The 21,265-nt window shown below is 52.2% G+C and overlaps 4 protein-coding genes across 13 annotated transcripts in view; 3 read left to right on the top strand and 1 right to left on the bottom strand.

Annotated features, from left to right (window-relative positions):
- The window catches only part of CCS (copper chaperone for superoxide dismutase), a 34,382-nt gene extending 32,025 nt beyond the window's left edge, over nt 1–2,357 (bottom strand). For all 5 annotated transcript variants that reach the window (XM_073352045.1, XM_073352046.1, XM_073352043.1 and 2 more), the window contains exons 1-3: nt 1,935–2,357; nt 773–845; nt 550–687 (exon numbers count right to left, since the gene is read on the bottom strand). In XM_073352045.1, coding sequence (XP_073208146.1) covers nt 550–687; nt 773–845; nt 1,935–2,342 — 619 coding nt within the window. In that variant the 5' untranslated portion in view covers nt 2,343–2,357. The remainder of the gene's footprint in view (nt 1–549; nt 688–772; nt 846–1,934) is intronic.
- Nucleotides 1–21,265, top strand: part of LOC140914383 (RNA-binding protein 4B-like) — a 71,470-nt gene that overhangs the window by 48,022 nt on the left and 2,183 nt on the right. The window lies entirely within an intron of this gene.
- CCDC87 (coiled-coil domain containing 87) lies at nt 2,065–5,279 on the top strand. Its single transcript, XM_073352033.1, has one exon. It carries the CDS (start codon nt 2,341–2,343, stop codon nt 5,101–5,103), a length of 2,763 nt encoding a protein of 920 aa, XP_073208134.1. The 5' UTR covers nt 2,065–2,340; the 3' UTR covers nt 5,104–5,279.
- Nucleotides 11,768–21,265, top strand: part of LOC140914384 (RNA-binding protein 4B-like) — a 25,238-nt gene continuing 15,740 nt past the window's right edge. For 5 of the 6 annotated variants that reach the window (XM_073352058.1, XM_073352055.1, XM_073352057.1 and 2 more), the window contains exons 1-2: nt 11,768–11,870; nt 12,470–12,892. In XM_073352058.1, coding sequence (XP_073208159.1) covers nt 12,481–12,892 — 412 coding nt within the window. In that variant the 5' untranslated portion in view covers nt 11,768–11,870; nt 12,470–12,480. The remainder of the gene's footprint in view (nt 11,871–12,469; nt 12,893–21,265) is intronic. The other variant, XM_073352056.1, reaches the window with a different exon arrangement.

Here is a 21,265-nt window from a genome sequence, read left to right as displayed (position 1 = left end):
ATATTGGCCACTCAGCACAATAGAACTGTGTATTATGGTATGGCCCAGGGCACTAGCCTAGGTTTGAGAGATCCAGGTTCAAGTCCTTGCTCTGCCCCAGTCTCCCTGTGTGACACTGGGAAAGTCCCTTAGCCTTTCTGTATCTCAGTTTCCCAATAATAGCACTGCCCTGCCTCCCAGGGAAGCTGTGAGGGTAGATACAGTAAAGACTGTGAAGCACCCAAATACTACAGTGATGAAGGTCATAAAACTACCTAACACAGATAGATCATATAGAGGCACCTATCTGATATCGGGGCCGCTGCTGTACCAGACACCACATGCTCTTCCCCCTTTCAGGTGCAGCATAGACACACGGTGTGAAACAGTCCCTGCTCTGAAGAGCTCACAGCATAAACAAACACACACAGGTGCCAAGCGGGGAAGGGATTTGCCCAACGTCAGCAGCAGAGCCAGGAATAGAACCCACAGCAATAAACTGGGACTCCTAGCTGCTACCCCATGCTACCCTGTTCCTTTCAGGCTATAACCCAGGGACTCCATACTCACGTGGCGCAGTGCTCCCCATGCCCTTCAGCACAGCCCGGCGGCCTGTGCTCTCCAGCAGGCCCTTCACCTTCCCAGCACTCATGCTGGTCTCCACCAGCACACTCTGAGAGTCTAGCCGAATGTCCAGTACCCGGAGCCCTGCAGGAAAAGCCCTAGCATCGTGAGAACAGCAGGAGCCCACAGCAGCTGTTATGGGGAATGGGAGGGCTGGAGTGTCTCTCACCTGTTGCTCCTTGCAGAGAGGCCTGCACGGCATCCACGCATTCCTGGCAGTTCATCTGCACGGCGAACTCCAGCTGGTTGATTTTAGGAGACATGTGAGACACAGTTTGTCATGGAAACCAACCCAACTCCCCACCGTGGGGGTCTTCATCCATCAGCCCTACCCCTCCCCTGGCCCAGAACTGCATCACCTCTTTTGAACATGGTTCAAAAAAGAACTATGTAAGTTCATGGAGGAAAGGTCCATCAATGGCTCTTAGCCAGGATGGGCAGGGATGTGTCCCTAGCCTCTTGTTTGCCAGAAGCTAGGAATGGGCGGCAGGGGATGATCAGTTGATGATGACCTGTTCTGCTCATTCCCTCTGAAGCACCTGGCATTGGCCACTGTCGGAAGACAGGATACCGAGCTAGACAGACCTTTGGTCTGACCCAGTATGTTCACTCCAGCAGACAGGGGTTTCCTGTCCTTTCCAGAATTGCCCCCCATCCAGAGGAAGCTAAACTAACCACCTCATACCCTACAGCTGTACAATCCTCCCTATATTGGGCAAATTGGATTGCTAATCTCCAGCAGCTTCCCCTTTCTCAATCCCTCTGATGCAGAAATTCTGCATTTTGTGCCCCACATACTCATACATAAGGTGACTTTGCCCCCATGTTCATCGACCCACCCACAATGTGTTCTGCCCCATTCATCCCTCTCCTTGCTACCCCTTACACAGGGGACTTTGCCCCAGAGGTATACGTCCTCCAGAAAGAGACGGTCTCTCATTCCCTCCACCACGGCACACAATTTCTTTCTCCTCCAGGCACATACACAGGGGATTTAGCCCTACAGACGTGAGCCTCCCCCACCAGGCTCCCGAGACTGACCCTATCCTCCCCAAACACACACAGGGCGCTATGTTCCCCCACCCACAAGGGTTGACAACTCCGAGGACAGATCTTATCATGAGTCTCATGGTGTCTGGCGTGCCCCGGGCTCCTGGCAGTAGGACAATCCCAGCCCAGCTTTGATGAAGCTCGGAAGGGCTTTGCAGTGCAAACAAATACAGGCACCAAGAGGGGAGGGGACTTGCCCAACAGGATCAGCAGCAGAGCCAGGAACAGAACGCTGCCCCCGAGAGGCACAACCCAGCTTCCCCGCTGCGGAGTCTCCTTACCCGGCAGCTAGAGCCGCCTGCTCCTCCGGGCCCCGGCGTCGCCTCCATCGCTGGATCCCTCGGCTGCGTCCGCCCGCACTGGCCTCGCTTCCAGGAAACGCGCCTGTAGCAACACTTCCGGCCGCCGGCCTGATGGGCGGAAGCTGGGCCCCACCAGAAGCAACGCGCAGTGCAGGCACGAGCTATTTCCGGTGCGCTGTTACCATGGAGACGCTGCTTGCTGAGACGCCCTCCCAGCTCTGAGCCGGGAAGCGGGAAGCGGGCGCCGCGCTGAGCCCTGGGGTTAGCGCGCAGCGGCTGGGGGTTGTTGTGAGCCCCGGGGCCTGGTCCCCCGCCCGGGGACGAGGGGCTGCTGGGAGGCCGAGGGTCAGAGTCCTCAGTGGGCCCCTGGGCGGGCGGGTCCGCCATGCCCGGGTTCGGTGGCGCCAGGCCCCGCGCTGGCTCCTCCTGGGATCTCTATGCCTTGGAGGAGACGGAGGAAGTGACCCAGACGCTGCACCAAGTCTACCAGGGCATCCTGGCCCCGCTCTCCCTCTTCCAGCTTCCTTCAAAGGGGCCCCCAGGAGCCTCACAGCCCACCCTAGCCCCGGCCGCACCCAGCCACCAGCTCCATGGTACACAGGAGACTAGTTCTGCCGAGCCTCCTGGCACCCCGGAGACCAGCCACACGCTACCATCTGGCTCCCCAAAGACTCCAGTGCCTGCATTCTCTATCCCCATTTCCCTAGCTGCTCTGACCCAGTTGATCGAAGGGCGCCTTTCTTTGGGTAGTGATTCGTTGTCCATTTCCAGCCAGGCAGGACAGGTCTTCAAGGAGATCATCCTGGCAGAAGTAAAATTCGCCTGGGAGGATGCCAGTCACTCACTCTCCAACCCAGCCCTCAGCAGCTGGCAGAACAAGGACCTATACCAGCATCTGGTGTCATACATCACACTTGTCTCTGAACACCTCTTCTTCCACTATCTCTGCCTGATGGAGCTCCACCGGGACATGGCTGTCTTCACTGACTATGCTAACCTCACCCGCTTCGCAGCCCAGCTCTCTCTGGACTGCTCCAGTCTCCTCAACATGGCTGCCGTCCAGCACCATCTCATTGCAGAGCTGAAGACCCCACAGAACCACTTCTTTCTTGACAGCAAGACAGCTCGGCCAGGGCGAAAACGGCCACCGCAGAGAGGCCGGCACTCAGCCAGAAGCACTGTGGGCTGCCGCCTCGGCCTCACCATCACTCACTTTATCAAACTGACCAGGCCCCACATCAAGACATGCAGGCAGAAAATAGCAAAGGATATCAAAGAACTTGAGGAGATACCCCCACTGGACTTAAGCAGAGTCTATCACTTGATCCCTAATGTAGAGACTTTTGGCAGCTGCTTTAGCAACCTGCCATGTCTAGCAGTGAGAACCCCCTGCTCCTGTACCCCTGCTTCAGAAGATCGGGAAGACACAAAGTGGGTCAGGCATGAGGCTGGCTCCATTTCCAAGAAAAGTCATTCATTGCCCAATATGAGAGCCGGGCAACTCCTCTCAGATGAACTTGGGATCCATCTTCCCCCTCGCCCCCTCACACCGATAATGCCCAGTCACTACGCTGAGTCAGCAACAGATGGCAATCTCCAAGAGTCCACAGCCATAGCTGAGGACCTCCGCAAGCTAATTCAAGGCTCCCTCCTCAGAAGTGGTTGCAGAAGAGACGACAGTGAGGACGCAGAGCTGCCTCCCCTCATTGGAGCACTGACACGACGCAGAGCCAATGTAACCAAACTCCAGCAGCTTCAGGAGACACTTAGATGCCTCCAAGAAGAGGAGACGGCTGAGCAACAGCTGAGAGATATGGTAGTTTTTGCACCACCCACTCACCCTCAAGCTGCCACGGTGAATCTTCAAATACACCATGGCATGGTAGCAAAGGCGGCTGACCTACAAGTGTCCGACAGAGTACTTGTTGATTCTGTGGCTATTCAGAGATACCCCCCCTTGTATAATGATTTTCTGGGAGAGATTGATGCTGCTACAGTGAGTTATCTGGATGCAAACCTTTCAGCTGGCGAAAAGATCCGGGAAATTTACAAGGAACTGATAAAAATCATCCCCACAGAGTATCTGAAATTTGACCAAGGGCCCTTGATAGAGCCTGCAGCTGTGAACGTGGATTTATCCAACAGCCTGGCATCCTCCATTCTGACGAAAAGGAAAAATGAGCAGGTGATCAATACAGAATTGAATAAGCTGCTGCCTGCTGGACCATTCAGCACCCAGAAAGTGACTACACCAGTACAATCAAGTTTGCCCCTCATGATTGCCCATCAACAAAAAACCACTTGGTATCAGTGGTGGAAATCCGCCCTTAACGTTGATGAGTACCTGAAATATGTCTCCAGCAAGGAGTCTGATTACCTGCATGTGATATTTCATTTGTACAATGAGGAGGAGCAGCCACTTTTCATAGATGAAGCCCAAAAGAAACAGCTGGAGGAAGCACAGAGGGAGGTAAAACAGAAAGTGGCAGAGGTCCGCTCAAAGAGAGAGAAGTACATGCCTGGGATGTGGAACACAAACACCATCATGCTTGGTGGGCTTGGGACTTTTGAGGACCAGGACCATAAGCCTGAAGATCTCAGACTGCTGCAGAAGCGACTGGAGAGACTCTGGGCAGTTCTTCATTTCCCTGGTAGGGAGAGGCTTGATATGGCGATTAAGTACAGCTCCAACCAGTCTTTCACTCAGCTCCCAGCTGTGCTCGAAGTCTGGGAGAAAGCTGCAAAGAGTATCCAGGAACGGGAGCTCTTGCTGGTAGAGCTGGAGAAGTTTGAGCAAGCTGCCTCTGACCCAAACCGCTTCTTTGAAAGGAGCCTTGAGTCTTTCCCCACACGCACATGGGAGTCGAGGACCAGAGGCCGTCTATATGCAGCAATCGCCAAGTACGACATGGACCTCTACATCATTCTGCATCAGATCAAGGAGAGATTCCATGACACTGTAACTTTCAAGGGCCGCCCATACTTGGAGAAGATGCAGTGGGACAAAGTGGAGATGCTGTACTGGCTGCAGCAGGAACGCCGTGCTGGTGCCCTGGCAAAAGAAACAGGGAGAGAGGCAAGGCTTTGGAAGCTACCTCCACTGGCTCCGGTAGGTAGCAGTGCAGGATTCTCTCCCCCATCCCAGTAATATGCAAAGGAAAACAGATCAGCTGGGCCAATGACTCAATGGGGACAGTTCTCTGATCTTGCCAGGCCAAAGTAAGGATCTTCTGTACAGTCACCCTGTGATGGAGAATCATCAGAAGAGGGTAAGGGAAGTGCCAAACAAGAGCAATAAATACATTACAATACCAGAGCAGTAAATTATTCCCTGGATCCATTACTGGCTGGTGCATCTGTTCCAGACTCAGTGTACACAGCTTAGAGCAGCATCATTCACACGCCTAGCCTTGTAGAAAATCCAGGGAGCAAAGCTGGGCTAAGGGTGGCAGATGCCAGTGTTTGGAGCACCCAAGGTGGAATGCAGCAGCTAGAAGAGGGTAGGGGAGACAGAGCACTCCTTCGGGGAAGGTGGGGAGGAAAATGTGAGGAAGTTTGGAACACCATTCAGGAAGGAATAGAACTGGGATGGGGGGGGAGAGAGAGGATTCATTGGAGTAGGGGACAAATAGGGGGAAGGAGTGATGCAGGGAGAGAAAACAAACCAAGTCATTTTGGGCCATAAACCCCCTAGAGATGGGGTGCAAAACCCTCAGCGTCGGCCTAACTCTGCTCCCACTGCCATCAGTGGGATTTTAGCGCTCACTGTAATGGGAGCAGAGTCAGGTTTTGCAAAGCCTAGCTCTAGAGGGTTGATGTTCTCTGAAGGGCCAGCGTTCTCTAAAAGGCCCAGAGTGGGCAGGAGGAGTTTGGTCAGCGTAATGGCAGGAACAAGCGATGAGGTGGCTGGGATTCTTCAGCCTACGTTATACAAGGAGTTGGACTGTATGATTCAACTGGGCATATCAATTAACCCAATGGGCCTGGGACCCCTAACACAGCTATAAAAATGGTACCCACATCTCCTCAGTGCTGGGGGGGATTGGAACTGGCAATTCCTTGGAGAAAGAAGAGTTGGAAGTCAGTCCAGATACCACAGCTCAGCAGGGCTTTGAAGGAAGATTGAGCTACAGCAAACTAAGGCCACTTCACTTCTGAATATGAGCATCTACAGGGCTTAATGCCCTTAACTTTACTCCTTTAGTTAATTCAGCTGTCCAGAGTGTCCCTGTGTGGATCAATCCTCACAGGCAGCCAAAACCAGACTGCTTCAATACTTGGAAGTCACTCCAACCCAATGTCCTCTGCCCCAAGAACATGCTCTGCAGTGAGGGTTCTTCCCAGACCCAATGTCATCTTCCCAGTGTCAGCTGAAGGGGACCTTTCCAACATAGGGAGCAAGAATATTTTATTATGGGAAATATCTATTAACCCCTCCATACCCTATTCAAAATGGCACAACCACATCAGTTGCAAACTATTAAAGTCAGCTGCAGGGATAGATTGAGCCTGAAAAATTACACCCCCAAAAATGAATTTGTCCAACTTAAAACAGAGACCATCCTTCAGCTTTAATGACAGCAATCCCTAGCTCTTACACAGTACTATTCATCTGTAGATCTCAGTGCACTTTGCAAAGATCAGTATTATCCCCATTTTACAAAAGGGAAAACAGGCACAGAGAGAGGAAGTGATTTGCCCAATGTCACCCAGCAGGCCAGTGACTGAACTGGGACTAGAACCAGCTCTCCCAAGTCCCAGTCCACTGCTGTATCCACTAGGCCATGCAGCCTTGCCCCAGTGAGACATCCACTGTCACAGAGAATCAGCACACAGCATCCACAGCTGACTTTGCTAGAGAAGATTCCTACTGGCTAAATGAGCTGGATGGGACCCTGGCTGCACGAGGACAGGGATAGGCTGCAGTGTTCCCTCATGTCAGAGGCACCTGGGTCCCTTCTCATATGGCATTAGTAAGGGAGACACCACTTCTATATCCCACAGTGCAGGGAAAGCTGTCTCCTCTCCACAGCCAGAGAAACCTGTGGGTAGCACTTAATAACTGTCTATTTCTCACAGCTGGCCATAGGAGCACCTCACATTTACAGACCAGGCTGCAAGCTCCAGCTGCTGGCCAGGCTATCCAACTGCTTGAGTGCTCAGCTCAGCTGCAGGTGCACACATGGGCCACCATACAGTCCAGCCAATGGCCATTCCTATACCCTAGCCCTGCGGAACTCAATGCCACAATACATCAAGACAAACAGCTTAGCAGCATTCATAAAGGGGTTGGACAGTATATGGTCAAAGGGAATCTCCAAGAGTTCCAGAAGGGATCCAAACCATCCTGCATTGGGGCATTTATCAACCACTAACTCCTGAGGTCAGGCGAGAATAGCTCAGGACAAGTTATGCCATCACTGCAGGATTTCTTAGCCCTCCTTTTGTGTACTAATCACTATCAGACCCAGGATACTGGGCTAGAGGGATTCACTCATCTGATATATTGTAGCTGTTCTTATGTTCCTCCAGAATAACCACACAGAGACAGGCAGGGGAAATATATATACACAAGGGAAGGACAGAGTGGTGTAGATGGACACATGGGGTGTGCCTGGGTGCAAACTCCACCAAGAAAGTTAGTCTGCATTCATATAGCAACATGGATGGAGCATCCAGCTTCTGAGGATAGTCAGTTTTACCAATTGGCAAGCAGAGATTAAGCAAGCAGGTGCAGTGACTCACTGTCAGAGCCAGGCACAGAATGCAGGATCTGGCCCCGCCCCTCTCTCCTCCAGACACTCCTTTAAACAAGAACAATCCAAACAAACATCTCTAAGAAAATATTTTTATTTTCCCCCTCACAAAAAAATAGTTTCCTTCCCCATGCGACAGGGAGCATCACCTGCAACAGGGACTGGATCACAGAGAGCAGGTGCTTTGCATGCTAAACTGGAGAACAAAGTAGCCAGTTTTGAGAGTGAGAGAACTCTGGCTTCCATAATCTGATTTGGGTCCGTCAGTACATCTAGTTTCTGCTCCCCTGGGGGTGAAATAAAGCAGAAGAGCTTAAGTTGGGCACAGAAACATGAACATGTCCTCCACTGCCTTCTGCGCTCTCCAGTGTCACTCTAATCGCTCCCAGCTCTAGCTGTCTCCCATTGCCTGCACCCCCTTGATCCACAAGCTGGCCTACAGTGGCATGGGCAGTGTCAGGACAATCCTATGGGCACACCAATCTCTTGGCAATCAGTACTTTAGCACTGGAAAGCGGGTGAGGAACAGTTAACCTTTAGAATGCTGAAGACCAATGTTGTTATGCCTTTGCCTCTCCCTTGCAGGGAGCCACCATGCCTCCACTCAGAGACCATTCTCCCCAACCCACTGCTCACCACTCCCCCTTAGATTCCCAGCTTCATGGACCAGAGCGCAGGGAGCATCCAACAGAGCAGAGGGGGTGTAGTTAGGCCTCTGCCATCTAAGAGCCAGAACCCCTTCCTCATGCCAGCATACAGCACCCTACCCTGGAAATGAAGGCATTAGCCAGGGCCCACAAACATGACAAGGCAGGAGCAGGATGGTCTGTGACATCGAGAAGGGGGTCCTTAACTTAGAGTGTAGTAGGCTGCAGGCATGCACTTTTCCAAGCTGGAACTTGGACATTTTCAGAACATGGACTAACCTGTCCTCACTACATCCCTGTCTGGAGAAGTCACTACTACTAGAACCCCAATCTACAGAGGCAACTTGGCCAAGACTGCCGAGCACCTCAGGGATAGAACAGGGATGAAATTTGGGGAGTTCCAATCCCCAGCTTTGCTCAGGATAGGAGGAAACACTGCCTCTCAATAAAGGCCACTTCCATTCATTACCCTCCTTTCGTTGGAGCGGTTCAGTTCACTCCGTGCTGCCAGTTTCAGCCAAGCAGCAATCTGTGAGCAGCTAAGTATTTTATCTCACCCACAGCTAGACTAAAAGAGCAACAACATGTGAGAGTGATGTACAGTTTGGCTTCAGGAACAGCCAGTCCACAACCCAGTAACGGCTCGGGGCACGAAGGTGGTAGCTTCTTCCAGGCCCATAGAACCATCCTCACAGTCACTACCCTATGGAAAAAATTAGACAGAGGTTTTTAAACGAAATGCAATCCCCACAGTGAAATCCAGTGTCAGAAGCTGGAATTGCTGGCAGCTCTTCCTAGGACAGGTCAGTGTTGGGAATGCCACTAGCTCCAGGATAAGATATGTTGCAGCTGCTTATAGAGAGGGTGAAGTGCGGGGCTTGTATCAGATGCTGAGGGGAAAAACTTAGCATGCAAGGTCCTTTTCCCCACCAAGAGCTGTTTCAGAAGCAGCTGGTGCAACACAAGGATGCTGCTCTAGGTCAGGCTCTCTCTGAATCGCTGCACAATCCGCGCTCTCACTGCCCGGGCCTCACTGGAGATCTGAACAAAGGGGGTTTGCACCGGGAGCTCTGGGTCAGCATCCGACCCCTCCACCAGCTCCTCCCCCTCTGCCAGGTCTAAGGGCATCCTGCGGCTCAGGGCGATGTTGTGCAGTATACAGCAGGCCAGGAAGATCTGGCAGACTTTCTGGGGGGTGTACTGCAAGGAGCCACTTGATTTATCCAGGCAGCGGAAACGCATTTTCAAGAGGGTGCATGTCTGCTTGAGCACTGAAAGGGCCTCCTGGTGCATGGCATTGTACTTCTCCTCTCCTGGACTACATGGGAATAAAATTGGAGTCATGAGCCATGTTTTCAGCGGGTAACTTCGGTCTCCTGCAGACACAGAAGGAGGATAGAAGAAATATGTTAGCAGACTCCCTCAGGCCTTTGGAAGCTGGGCTCCCACCCTTCTTTGGGGGAAATTAAACAAAAGCACTCCCTGCCCCCCCCCGCCCCATAATGCGCTGTTAAAGACTACACATAGTTTAAGGGTATGCAAAGATGAAGATCTAAACACGTTACTAGTCCCACTGCAGTCAATGGACTGTTCATAGACTGAAAGATACCTGCGTGCTAAGTACTTACCAGGGTCTAAGTCTGCTCCTTATTCACACTGGGAATAGTTACAGTTCTTATTTTTCTAGATGAGCCTTGCCAGTGGAGTGTCCACGCAACTCACCATTTTACCCTCATACCCCCATGAGGCAGAGAAGTTCCTTTTACAGGCACAGGGTGGGATTAAGTGACTTGCTGAAGGTCACACAGCAGGTAAGTGGCAGAGTGGTGAACTGAACTCAGCACCCTATTCCCTGGGCCATCCTTCTTACCTATTGTCAGTCATGCGGAGATACAGATCATCCCACCAGGTGCCGGGCGTGAGGGATCACTACGTTTGGTGAACTAGGTCAGGGGGCTGCTCCATCATGGAGAGGCCTCTCTGGTTGCCCACCCCCCAGAGCATCATTGTCTGTCCTGACTCACCCAGCAGCCACAGCCCGTCAAGCCGGGCTCCATCAAGCAGCCGAGCCAGGGCAGAGTTCTCCAGCACGGCGGCGTTGGGGCAAGAGCCAGGGTACTTGGCCACTACATTGATGATGGTGCCGTGGGAATCACACACCACCTGCATGTTCATGGAGTGGTAGTTGCGGACATTGCGGTAGGCAAGCTCGTTTTCCGAGGGGGCCCGCAGTGCCACATGCATGCTGCCTAGCAGGCCCAGCACCCCAGGGAAGCGGCCCTCAGCATGCCCTGCTGTGGGGCCTGGGACCGGGAAGGTAATGTAGCGGGCAGCCCGGCGCTGCAGTGCCTCCAGGAATTGGGCCAGGCAGTTGGACATGGCTGACTGGCTGATGCCTGTAGTGTCCCGTGTGGCTGTCTGGAAGGAGCCCGAAGCCAGGAAGGTGAGGGCCGAGGTCACCTTGACGGCCACCGGCAGGGCGTGACTGCGACCTGTCAGGCTCTCCAAGTCAGAGCCCAGCTCGCTGCAGAGCCCCGCAATAGCTGCCTTGTCCAGACGATAGCGCCGCAGCACCTGTTCCTCGCTGAGGTCCAGGAAGGAGCTGCGGGCCCGATACACCCGGTGCTCGGGGTAGAAACGGCGCCGCCTGCTCCGCTTCCTCCGGGCCCCCGTGGCCCCCTCACTGCTGCGCTCCCGCACCCGCCGCAACAGCAGCACTGCCTCGGACATCTTTCCCACACCTAGCGCGGCCCCGGGGCAGAGCAGACAGGAGCCACCCCACGCCTACCGGGCCCCGGGGCCCCCAACCCCTACCGTAGTTAAGGGAGAGAGACGAGGAGACCCACCCCCATGCCCGCAGGGCGGGAGAAGGGTTGGCAGCGCAGCCCGGGAGGCAGGGAGCCCCTCAGGCAGGAGCCCTACCCCCAGCAGGGGTGGGAGGTGCGAGCGAGGCGTGTCGGGAGAGCCCCATCTACCCACCGCCTATGGGGTACTGATGCCGCCAGCAGGCGCCTCCCACACCCCCAGAAAAGGGGAGCAGGAGACACCCGGGAAGGGGGCAGGGGCCGAGCAGGGAGAGGGACCCGCGCGCGGGCAGCACGAAGCCGCCGTCCCCCGTCGGCAACCAAATTCTTCCCACAGTCTCGCGGCAGCTCCAGCGGCCCAGACGCCGGAGCGAGCACAGCGCGAAGAGACTCCGCCCTTTCCCCGCCAGCCCTAATTGGCTGCAGTCCCCTCATGTGACCGGAACCCGCCCCTATCGGAATGCCATTGGCTGGGAAGCCCGCGGTACAGAAGGCCGGTCGTCTACACAACTCATTGTTGTGACGTAAACGCCTACTTGTCCAATAACGGCTCGTTGATGGCGATCAGCAGCCAATAGGAGCGTGGCGTTGGAAGAATGGGGCGGGGCCAGACGAGGTCAATGGCCGGGCGGAGCGGGTGGGAGGCTCCGCCATTTTGTTATCGTCATCGAGACAAGACCGCGGCCTGAGGAAGAGGTGCTGTTGGTGGTGAGAGAGCCGGGCCTCAGTCCCCCGCTTTCCCCCTCGCAAATGGGACTGGGCAGGGATAGAACCCAGGAGTCCTGGCGCCCAGCCCTCCCCGACCCACTAGATTCCACCTCTCCCTAGCGCTGGGAAAGAACCTCGGAGTCCTGGCTCCCAGGTCCCTTTCATCTATTTTAACCACTATACCCCACCCCCTCCCATAGCTGGGCTAGAATTCAGGAGGCCTGGCGCCCAGCCCCCTCCCCGTTTTGACTGGACCCTCGACCTACTAGACCTGACCCCCTCCCAGAGCAGGGCTGGAAAGAACACAGGAGTGCTGGGAATACCTACTCCATGATTGCAGATTACTTTATCTTGAGTTACAATTAAAGAGCAACTAGCTGAATAAAAAGTGGGCCTCTTAAGTCTGACAATATAACTCGAGAGCTGATATTTGAAAGCAGGAGGTTTCTGTTACACAAATATAATGTTGCCTTTTAAAAACAAGTCTTTCCACACTGTGTTGCCTTACCCCCAGCTGATGTCTTTTGGCCAGGGACACTGGCAACTAAGTCAAACTGTTCCTTGTGCTAGTGCCTCATCTTCAACTATTCCACCCACAGGCTCTGCTGAGATGGTGAAACTCTTCATTGGGAATCTGCCCCGGGAGGCAACGGAGCAAGAGATCCGGTCGCTCTTTGAGCAGTATGGGAAGGTGCTGGAATGTGACATTATCAAAAACTATGGTTTTGTGCACATCGAAGACAAGACAGCGGCCGAAGATGCCATCCGTAACCTGCATCACCACAAGCTGCATGGTGTCTGCATCAACGTGGAAGCCAGCAAGAACAAGAGCAAGGCGTCCACCAAGCTGCATGTGGGCAACATCAGCACCACCTGCACGAACCTGGAGCTGCGGGCCAAGTTTGAAGAGTATGGCCCGGTAATCGAGTGCGACATAGTGAAGGACTATGCCTTTGTGCACATGGAGCGGGCTGAGGATGCGGTGGAGGCCATCAGGGGCCTAGACAACACAGAGTTCCAAGGTGAAACATGAACCAGGGAAAGTGCAGCCTTCGCTAAGACTAGGTAGCGCCAGGTTCTGTCCAGAAGAGCAGGTCAGGTGGGAATGCAGGATGGCGAGGCTGTATCTCTGAGTATGAAGCCAAGGTATGGGGAGGGTCTGCTCGAGATGTGAGCTCTCACTTCTGACGTTAAGTGTTACAAGGTAACTGTGCAAACCAGATTCTGTGTTAGAGAGTCTGCGAAGGACGTGTTTGAGTCTGTGCACTGTTCAACCAAGTTAACTCCATTATTTCTCAGAGGACTTTGCATTTGTTTCTTCTACAATATGTAAGCAACTCAGGGTAGAATGTTTAGGCCGCTAGTTCTAGATTTCACTGCAGGACCAGCCCCCTGTGTGGTTGGCAGGGGAGGGGATGAGAAATCCACAGGTGGAGGAGGATAGGAGACTCCTGTGGGGTGTGGGGAGCGGATGGGAGACACCCTATCTCTTGTACCATCCCTGTTCTGGGAGGGTCTCACTCCTCACTCTCCCTCTGTTTCGCTCCTGTCCAGTCTTTTTCCCATTATTGAAAGAAGATGGAAATGTTGGGCCAGGTGGCAATGTGGACTCAGTGTTGTCTAAGGAGTTGATGTATCTTATAAAGTGGCATTACCCTCTGTGGGGCTTTAAGTTGCCTGCTCAGTTACAGAGCATTGCAGTAGCATGCCTGGAGGCTTCAGCCCCATTGTGCTAGGCTCTGTGCAAATCCATAGCAAGATAGTCCTTGTCCCAAAGAGCTTACGGTCTAAAACAAGACACAGCAGGAGGATACAGTACCGCGATGTAACAGTGAAATAAGCAGCTGCCCCAGCACGGAAGCCTCTTAACCATTCTTATGTCTTGTAGGCATCACAGCAGAGGATAGTCTTAAGGAGGACAATGTGTGTGGCTTTGTGGGTTTTGAATGGGGAGTTTCTTGTGTGCACCATCATAAACCCTTAAAGCAGCCCAAACTGAAGTCAGCATAGTACAGGGTCATATGGGTCTTCCCTGCCTCAGCTTGGTCGCTGGCCCTGGAACCTGAAGGAAGTGAGTAGTTGAACCTACCTTCCCTGCCATCCCTGTAGCTGTTCCAGGGAAACAGGAAGAACCAAACATGCTGAGCAGGATCCTTCTCTCCTGAAGGGGTAGGGGGTGTGTGTGTGTGTGTCAGTCAGTCAGTCCTTGCTTTCCCTAGTAGGCTCTGAACTTTACCTCACTCAGCTCTTGACTTCTGAGGCCACTGACTGGAGAAACTTGGCTCCATCATCGCTACAACAAAGCTTTCTTAGTTGTGGGAGCGTGTGTGCAGTGGGGTTGAAGGAGTTTGGGCAGTAAGGGAAGTGGGACCAAATCTAACCTCTGAGGACAAGAGGAGAAAGATGGAAGTGATTTGCTTGGGGTGAGGGGATTGTCTCTCTTGATCCCCAGTCTTACTAATTGAATTATTACCAGAAAATCTCATCTTTCCCTGTGAGTTGTCAGTTTTCCTCACATTGGATGCGTGCGTATGTGAAATGTAACTGCCTCAACACGTGGAAATGAGCTCTGTGATTGCCATGCTTCTCTTACTGGTGGAATCAGCACCTCCATGTGGAACCATAGGGTTAAAAACCACAGTTCAAGGTTGTATTTGCTCCCCTTGTGCCCAGCAATCCCATGGTTAGTAAGATACAAGGCACATCAATCTCCTTTATTACCATTATTCATTCTGTTTGCTTTTGGACAATGAAAATAGACTAGCCCAACGTTTCTCAAATGTGGCCACCAGGGGCTTTTCGTGCGGCCACAACAGCCTCCTGGGCGGTAATGGCGGGGGCAAAGCATTGGCCCCTCCCACTCCCTCTTTGTTGCTCCTGGATGTGCTGCCCTGCACCGTCTCTGGAGAGAGGTGGGGCACAACGCTGCAGAAGTGAGGTGCGTTCTTGACCCACCTTGGGGGGGGTGGGCGGGGGAAGGGGTTTGGGCAGCGGGCTCCTGTGGTGGAACTTCAGGAGCCGGGCTATTCGGCCCCGGGCTCCAACCGCAGGGCAGCGGGTACTGACCCCTGCCCCAGCTCTGGCCATTCAGCCCTGGCCTCCAGCTGCGGGGTTCAGCCTCCGGCCCCTGGTTCCAGCTGTGTGACAGCAGGCGCGGAGCTTCTGTCGGCCTCTCGCCCCCAGTTCTGGCCATGTAGTGGTGGGCGCTGGCCTGGGCTCCAGCCATGCAGCCCTAGCCTCTGGTGCTGATCCCCCTGCCCCAGCTGCATGGCAGCAGGTGCTGACCCACAGCTCTATTTCCAGGCTCCAGCTACACAGTGGTGGGAGCTGGCCCCGGCTGCAGACCCCTGGCCACACAGTAGCGGGCGCTGGCTCCTGCCACGCAGCGGTGGGCGCTGACTCCAGCCATGCACTCTTGGGCTCCAGCTCCGGGTTCTGGCCATGCAGCAGCAGGCACTAATTCTGGGCACTGACCCACACCTCTGGCTGCGGGGCAGCAGGCTCCAATCCCTGGCTCCAGCCATGCAGTTTCTGTCTCCAGCTCTGGGTTCTGGCCGGGGGCTGCATGGCAGAAGACACTAGGTCCTGGCTGTGGCCACACAACAGTGGGGCTCATCACCCACTCCCATCGTGCATGGCGCCTGCTGCCTCCCACAGCCCTGTATCCTTCCCCCCCGAGGACCCTGCTGCCTTACTGGCCTCGCATCCATTCCGCCGCCCCCCCCCCCCCCCATTGCCTTGGGCCCCCACTGCCTCCCCCGGCCCCACATCCATCCCACCATCGACTCTGGTCCCTGCTGCCTCCCCCTTTGCCCCACCCCCATCCAGGGTTTAATGGGTTCTGGGGCTTGCTGAGAAAAGTGATATTAACAAACATGCAAATATCACTTTTCACAGCATACTTACTAGGTATCTGTGAAAAATAATACTTGTATGTTTGTTAATACCACTTAGCTACCTGGGAGGCTATGAAAAGTGGTACTAAGTGTGCTGTGATAGTAACAAATATACAAATATCACTTTTCACAGCAAGCCCCAGGACCCACTAAGCCTTGGATGCAGGAGCCAAAGGGGGAGGCAGCGTTGTTTTTGTTGTTGAGTCTGCCAAAAAACCCTACAAATACACATCCAAATCACTGTAATGTATATCTGTGCATATTTAATTGCTTTTCCTAAAGTATTTTAGGAAAAAAGTGTCAGTGCGTCCACCAGTGAGAGTTGGTGACCACGTTCTGGGGTCACCAAAAATGTATTGCGAGAACCCGTGGACTAGTCTGTGTTGGTGCTTCAGATGCTGGCCTGATCACTGAAATCAAGACCAAAATATTGGCTTATATGGGACAGGAGCAGGCCCACCTGAGAGGAATGGCTGGCCTAGAGTTATGCTGTTACGGACAGTACCAGAGATTGAGTTCAAATGCTAGAGAAGCCTTGGAGGTAGAAGAGCAAATTATTGGACCTTGCATTTTAAGTCTTTAAATCAAGACTGGATGTCTTTCTAAAAGATCTCAAACAGAACCTCTGGGCTGGATGCAGGGATGACTCGGTGAAGTTCTCTGGCCTGTGTTAGGCAGGAGTCGGACTCGGTGGTCAGAATGGTCCCTTCAGGCCTTAATCTATGATGGTCAAATCCAAACACACTTTCCACTAAAATATAGCAGAAATGTTTCCTCTGGGGTTTTGTAAAACTGTTTTTAGCCCAGCCAGAGTCCTTGGCTTGAGCTACCTGACATTCTAATTCTGGGGTGGGATTATGCTGGTGTAGCCTTCTTTCTCGGGTAAGGTAGTAGGTAGGGGAGGGTTTATGAGTGAGGTTTTTAAAATAACAGCAAAATCCTTCAAAAGGCAGAAGCATCTTCTCAATGCCACCTCCTAGCAGCTGCTTTGGGGATTTTCAAATTTAAGTTTTCCAAAAGGGTGGTCTTGTTCTGCACCAGGTCAGGTATGACGTCAGTGAGTTCTCATTAGAACTTGGAGCACCTTAAGGAAATATTTTTGTGGAGCGGGGTTGGTAAGTGAGTAGCATTTGGGGAGTGGGAGTGGTGGTGGGAGGAATAGCATGTATTCAGAAAATTTCATGTAACTTTCCTTGATTTTTGCACTGTCACCCATTGCGACTTGACAAAGGATGGTGCTTGCTCTTTCTTGCTTCAGAGTAGAATGTCTTTGGTGCATAATTTGGTCTGGATTTAGTGGGTTGGTCGAAGATGGGTCCATGTAGTTAAGGGACATTTGCATGGCCTTCCTGGTACATGCATGGCTGCTTCTGTCTGTGCTCAAACAGCTTGGCTTTTGTGTCAGTGAGAAACAAGTATCTTCACACACACCCCCGGTGTTTTAAGAGGCTGTTTGAGGCACATATCCTCAGCTCAGCTACCTCCAGCTTCTTCAGGCCTTTCCATGGCTATCAATTGCAATAGGGGAGATTTACTTTATAGACATTAAGAAAAACTTCCTAATTTTCAGGGTAGTTAAGCACTCGAACAAATTACCTAGGGACATTGTGGAATCTCCATCATTGGAGGTTTTTAAGAACAGATATGGCTTACACCTATCAGGGATGGTCCAGATGATGCTTAGTCTTGCTTCAGTGCAGGGGACTGGAGTAGATGACCTATCGAGGTCCTTTTGAGTCCAACATCTCTATTATTTTTGAGAGAGAGTTTTTCTTTGCTGTCCTCTTTCCCCCACGTGGCATATGGGATCCTGCCTCTTTTCTGGAAGGAAGGCCTCTCTTGTGTACTGCTAAAAGTGTCTGGCTGCCTACTTCCCTGACAAACTGCCAGTAACTTCACAGAGCAATTGGCCCTTCTGCCTAGTGCTGTAGCCCACAGCTGGCCTGGCCAGCTGTTCACCTAGAGCCATCTTCTGCAGCTCCATTGGAGTGTTAAGGGGCTTCTACCCCTGAACACAGGTTGTCAGCAGGCAAAGTGGCATTGTCCAGACTGCCAGGGACCGAACCACCATGTTCTTGTAGGAAGGGGAGCGTTCCACACCAAGGCCAGCAGGCTTCAGAAGAAGAATACCTGCTGCTGTCAAGCCCACCAGCCTATGGGTGTCCTCCAAGACCAGGGTCCCCCATCCCATTGTAGCCCTTCTAGTGACAGAGAAAAGCTTCAGAATTTGAATAGTAAAGGCTCCAACCAGAGATTGGTAAAAAGAACCCAAAATGTATTAGATTTAAATGCATGATTCTTTCTAAACCATCTCATGATTTGGGGTGAGCTAGACTCTGCTTGTGCCTAGAGGTGAGCGAGGCCCTGGCGCGTCTGCTGCCTGTGGATCTGGCGCTGTTTTAACACTGTTTCTCTGAAGTTGCATTTGTCCTTGGTTCTTTTTATTGAAATGAAGCTGAGGTTTGGGGGCTGGCGTGGGGGGCTGGTATGAGCGGCTGCTCTTCCCCCAGCCCTGTGGTGCCTGGCTGGGCTCGCTGCACTGAGCGTGTCTAGTGGCTACGCCACGGGCTCGTTCTGAGGCTATGCAATAAACAACCTGTACCCCTTCCCCTCCCCCCCAAAAATACCCCAAAAGAGCAATAAACACGTAAAGCAGAATCGCCCATAGTGCTGATTCTCAACACCACTTACTACTCAGTGGTTTGAGCATTGGCCTGCTAAACCCAGGATTGTGAGTTCAATCCTTGAGGGGGCCGTTTGGGATCTGGGGCAAAAATTGGGGATTGGTCCTGCTTTGAACAGGGGGTTGGACTAGATGACCTCCTGAGGTCCCTTCCAACCCTGATATTCTATGATTCTGTGAAGAAGAAAAGTCCACTGCCTTTTGTCATGGAGTCACAGCGTCTGATCTATGCGAGCCTGTTACCAGTTTCCTGGGAGTGACCCCTTTAATGTGCCAGGCCCCAAGGACCCACACAGTTCCACAGGGGCAAGCCTGTGGCTTCCAGGACTGAGACCAGGCTTTTGGCACTGCAAACCTGCCTGCCTCTCTCTCTCTCTGCCTCCTTGCAGTGAATCCAGCCAATCGCAACTCCTACTGGAGGCTTGTACTGTAACCCTTCAGGGCGCAATGCTTTCTGTGAGTATTCATAGTGACACAGGCAGCCTTTTCAAAACAAGGTAATCATCTGGTAGTCATCTGGCTACTGAATCTGAAAATTCTTGGGTCAGCAAAGTGAGGCAGAAGTTAAGCTATAGTCCATCCTGGCCGAGCCAATGCCATGATGAGCCAGCCAAGCTGTGATGGACTCCACTCCTCTCCCTCCCCTCAGGGCAAAGCTTAGAGCTCCAAAAGGGTAGCACTTATTCCAGTCCCCTGGCACCTTGTTCTCCAGCTCTGTTCACATGTCGCTCCTGCAGGGGTTTCCTGCTGTTAGGTGATGGTTCCTCAGTTGTTGGGGAGTCTTTGTCTTGCTGGGCCCTCTTGATTTGGGTCAGTTTCTTTAATGACTTTTATAGTTCTACCCAGACAGCAAGGTCACACACACACACCTCCTGTCTCCTGCACTGTTCCAGGAGCAATGTTAATCCTTGTGCACCCACTGGGTAGCATGGCAGTATAGAGAGGGAAACTGAGACATGCCTAGGATTCATGAAAACGTTACAGAAAATTCCCACTTCGTCACCCACTTGCGTGAGCAAAGGAAAAGAGTGGGCACTTATCTATGTTTGGTAGGTTTGAATCTCTCTGCAGTTTCATAAGTGTCCCCTGGAATGTCTGTATTCAGCCTCTGCTGGTGCAGTGGTTAGAGACGTTTTTGTCTGAAGTCCTCACTTACACGATTCCCCTACCCCAAGCAAGTACACTTGTAGGAACTTAAGCAGTAAATCTTACCACCTTTTCAGGCTTAATATGTTGGAGGCTTGGTCTGTTGGTAAGAGGTGTATTGTAGCTTAGCACCAAGCATGTTACCTGAAAGAGGTGGGTGGTGTCCAGTCGGTACCACAGTGTTTTCTTCCAAGTGTCCTGGAGGAGTAGTTCTCAACCTCTTCCAGATCTGAATCCCCCCTCCAGTCAGTAATGTGGGATGGCAGTATGGCTGTGATTCTCTGACACCTGTTGGCTTTCCCCACATTGAGAATCCCTTCTCTAGAGGCACCAGAGTCTAGCAGCCAGTATATACTGATGTGGCTATCAGGCGACCAGAACCATTTTCATTCAAGTTGTTGGGCAGATCCATTCGGGCTGTTGAAGTGGCCCAGTACTAGGACACTGTGCTGGGAGCCAGGACACCTGGGTTCTATTCCCAGCTCAGCTGAGTGACCTTGGGCGAGTCCCTTCTCCTTTCTGTGCCACTTTCTCCCTCTGCATAGTAGGAATACTGTTACCTACAAATGAGGTGAAGTAACAGGTAGAAAGTTCCACTGAGAGAGAGATATTGTTAAACAATACCCAGGCCCCTTGATTTGTGGGACAGATGCCATTAGTAGTAACTTCATATTGTGATAGTTCCCAAGGTCCCAATTGGGGTTGTGCTGTGTACTGTTCAATGGCTCTGCTCTATACATTAAAATATACTTGATTTCTCTGTCAAATAAAAATCCACATAATCTGAGAAGCTAATTTTGGCAGTATGGTATTAGGAAGTTAGATGTCCTCTTTCCCCAAAACAGTCTCTGAGGAGCTGGAGATGTGTTGGGGACACTCTCACATTGTCTTCTCCAAATGGATAGCTTTTCATGAGCCATGATTTCATGATCTGACCCACTTTCCCTGCTAGATGGCCAGCTCTACTCAGCCTACTACACTCCACCTTTAGAAATTAAAAAGATTGCTACGGTTATTTGTATTGCAATAGCACAGAGAGATCCTTACTCAGGTCATGGCCATATTTTGCTAGACACTGTACAAACATTGCAAGTCACAGTGTCTCCCCTGAATAGCCAAAAGATGGAAAAGGAGGTGCAGAAAGAGGAAGGGGCTTGCCTGGGGTCACCCAGCCAGTCAGTAAAAGAGCTGGGAACAGACCTCAGGTCTCCTGATTGGCAGTCTGCCCACTAGACCCACAGTGCCTCCTTGTCACTATGATGGTAGTTCAGCTGCTTAAAATTGCTGGAATGTAGCTAGTCAAATGTTTCTTTTTGAAAATCTTTTTTTTTTTTTTTTTTACATTCCTCAATGGTTAAGTGGCCACAAGGTGTCTAGATGCTGCTTTTCCTGGGTGTTATATGACTGGCCATCCAGACAAAAATCCACACTGAGATTTAACTGCCCCACAAAAAGCCAAACTGAAAATTCAAAAGAGAACATATAGCTCTTATGATGAGTTCTCCAGCAGTAGAGGAGAGGGCTTTTAATTCCTAGTTCAGTTAACCTGCAAGAGTAGCTTTGTCTTCAAACAGCTGATCTGAGCTGTAAGCTAGGTGGGAGGCCAGGTGGCATACAACTGCACCTGGATCAGAATCCATTCCTCCCTACCAGGCTGCGGTTCTTGACCT

The sequence above is a fragment of the Lepidochelys kempii genome, chromosome 7, assembly GCF_965140265.1.
Source record: "Lepidochelys kempii isolate rLepKem1 chromosome 7, rLepKem1.hap2, whole genome shotgun sequence".
In the NCBI taxonomy this organism is placed as follows: Eukaryota; Metazoa; Chordata; order Testudines; family Cheloniidae; genus Lepidochelys; species Lepidochelys kempii.
Note: the sequence above shows the minus strand (reverse complement) of the source record. Positions and strands in the feature narration are given on the sequence as shown.

Bases quoted from the DNA above. Each gene is read 5' to 3' on its own strand.
- CCDC87 (XM_073352033.1), top strand. From the start codon at position 2,341: ATGCCCGGGTTCGGTGGCGCCAGGCCCCGCGCTGGCTCCTCCTGGGAT.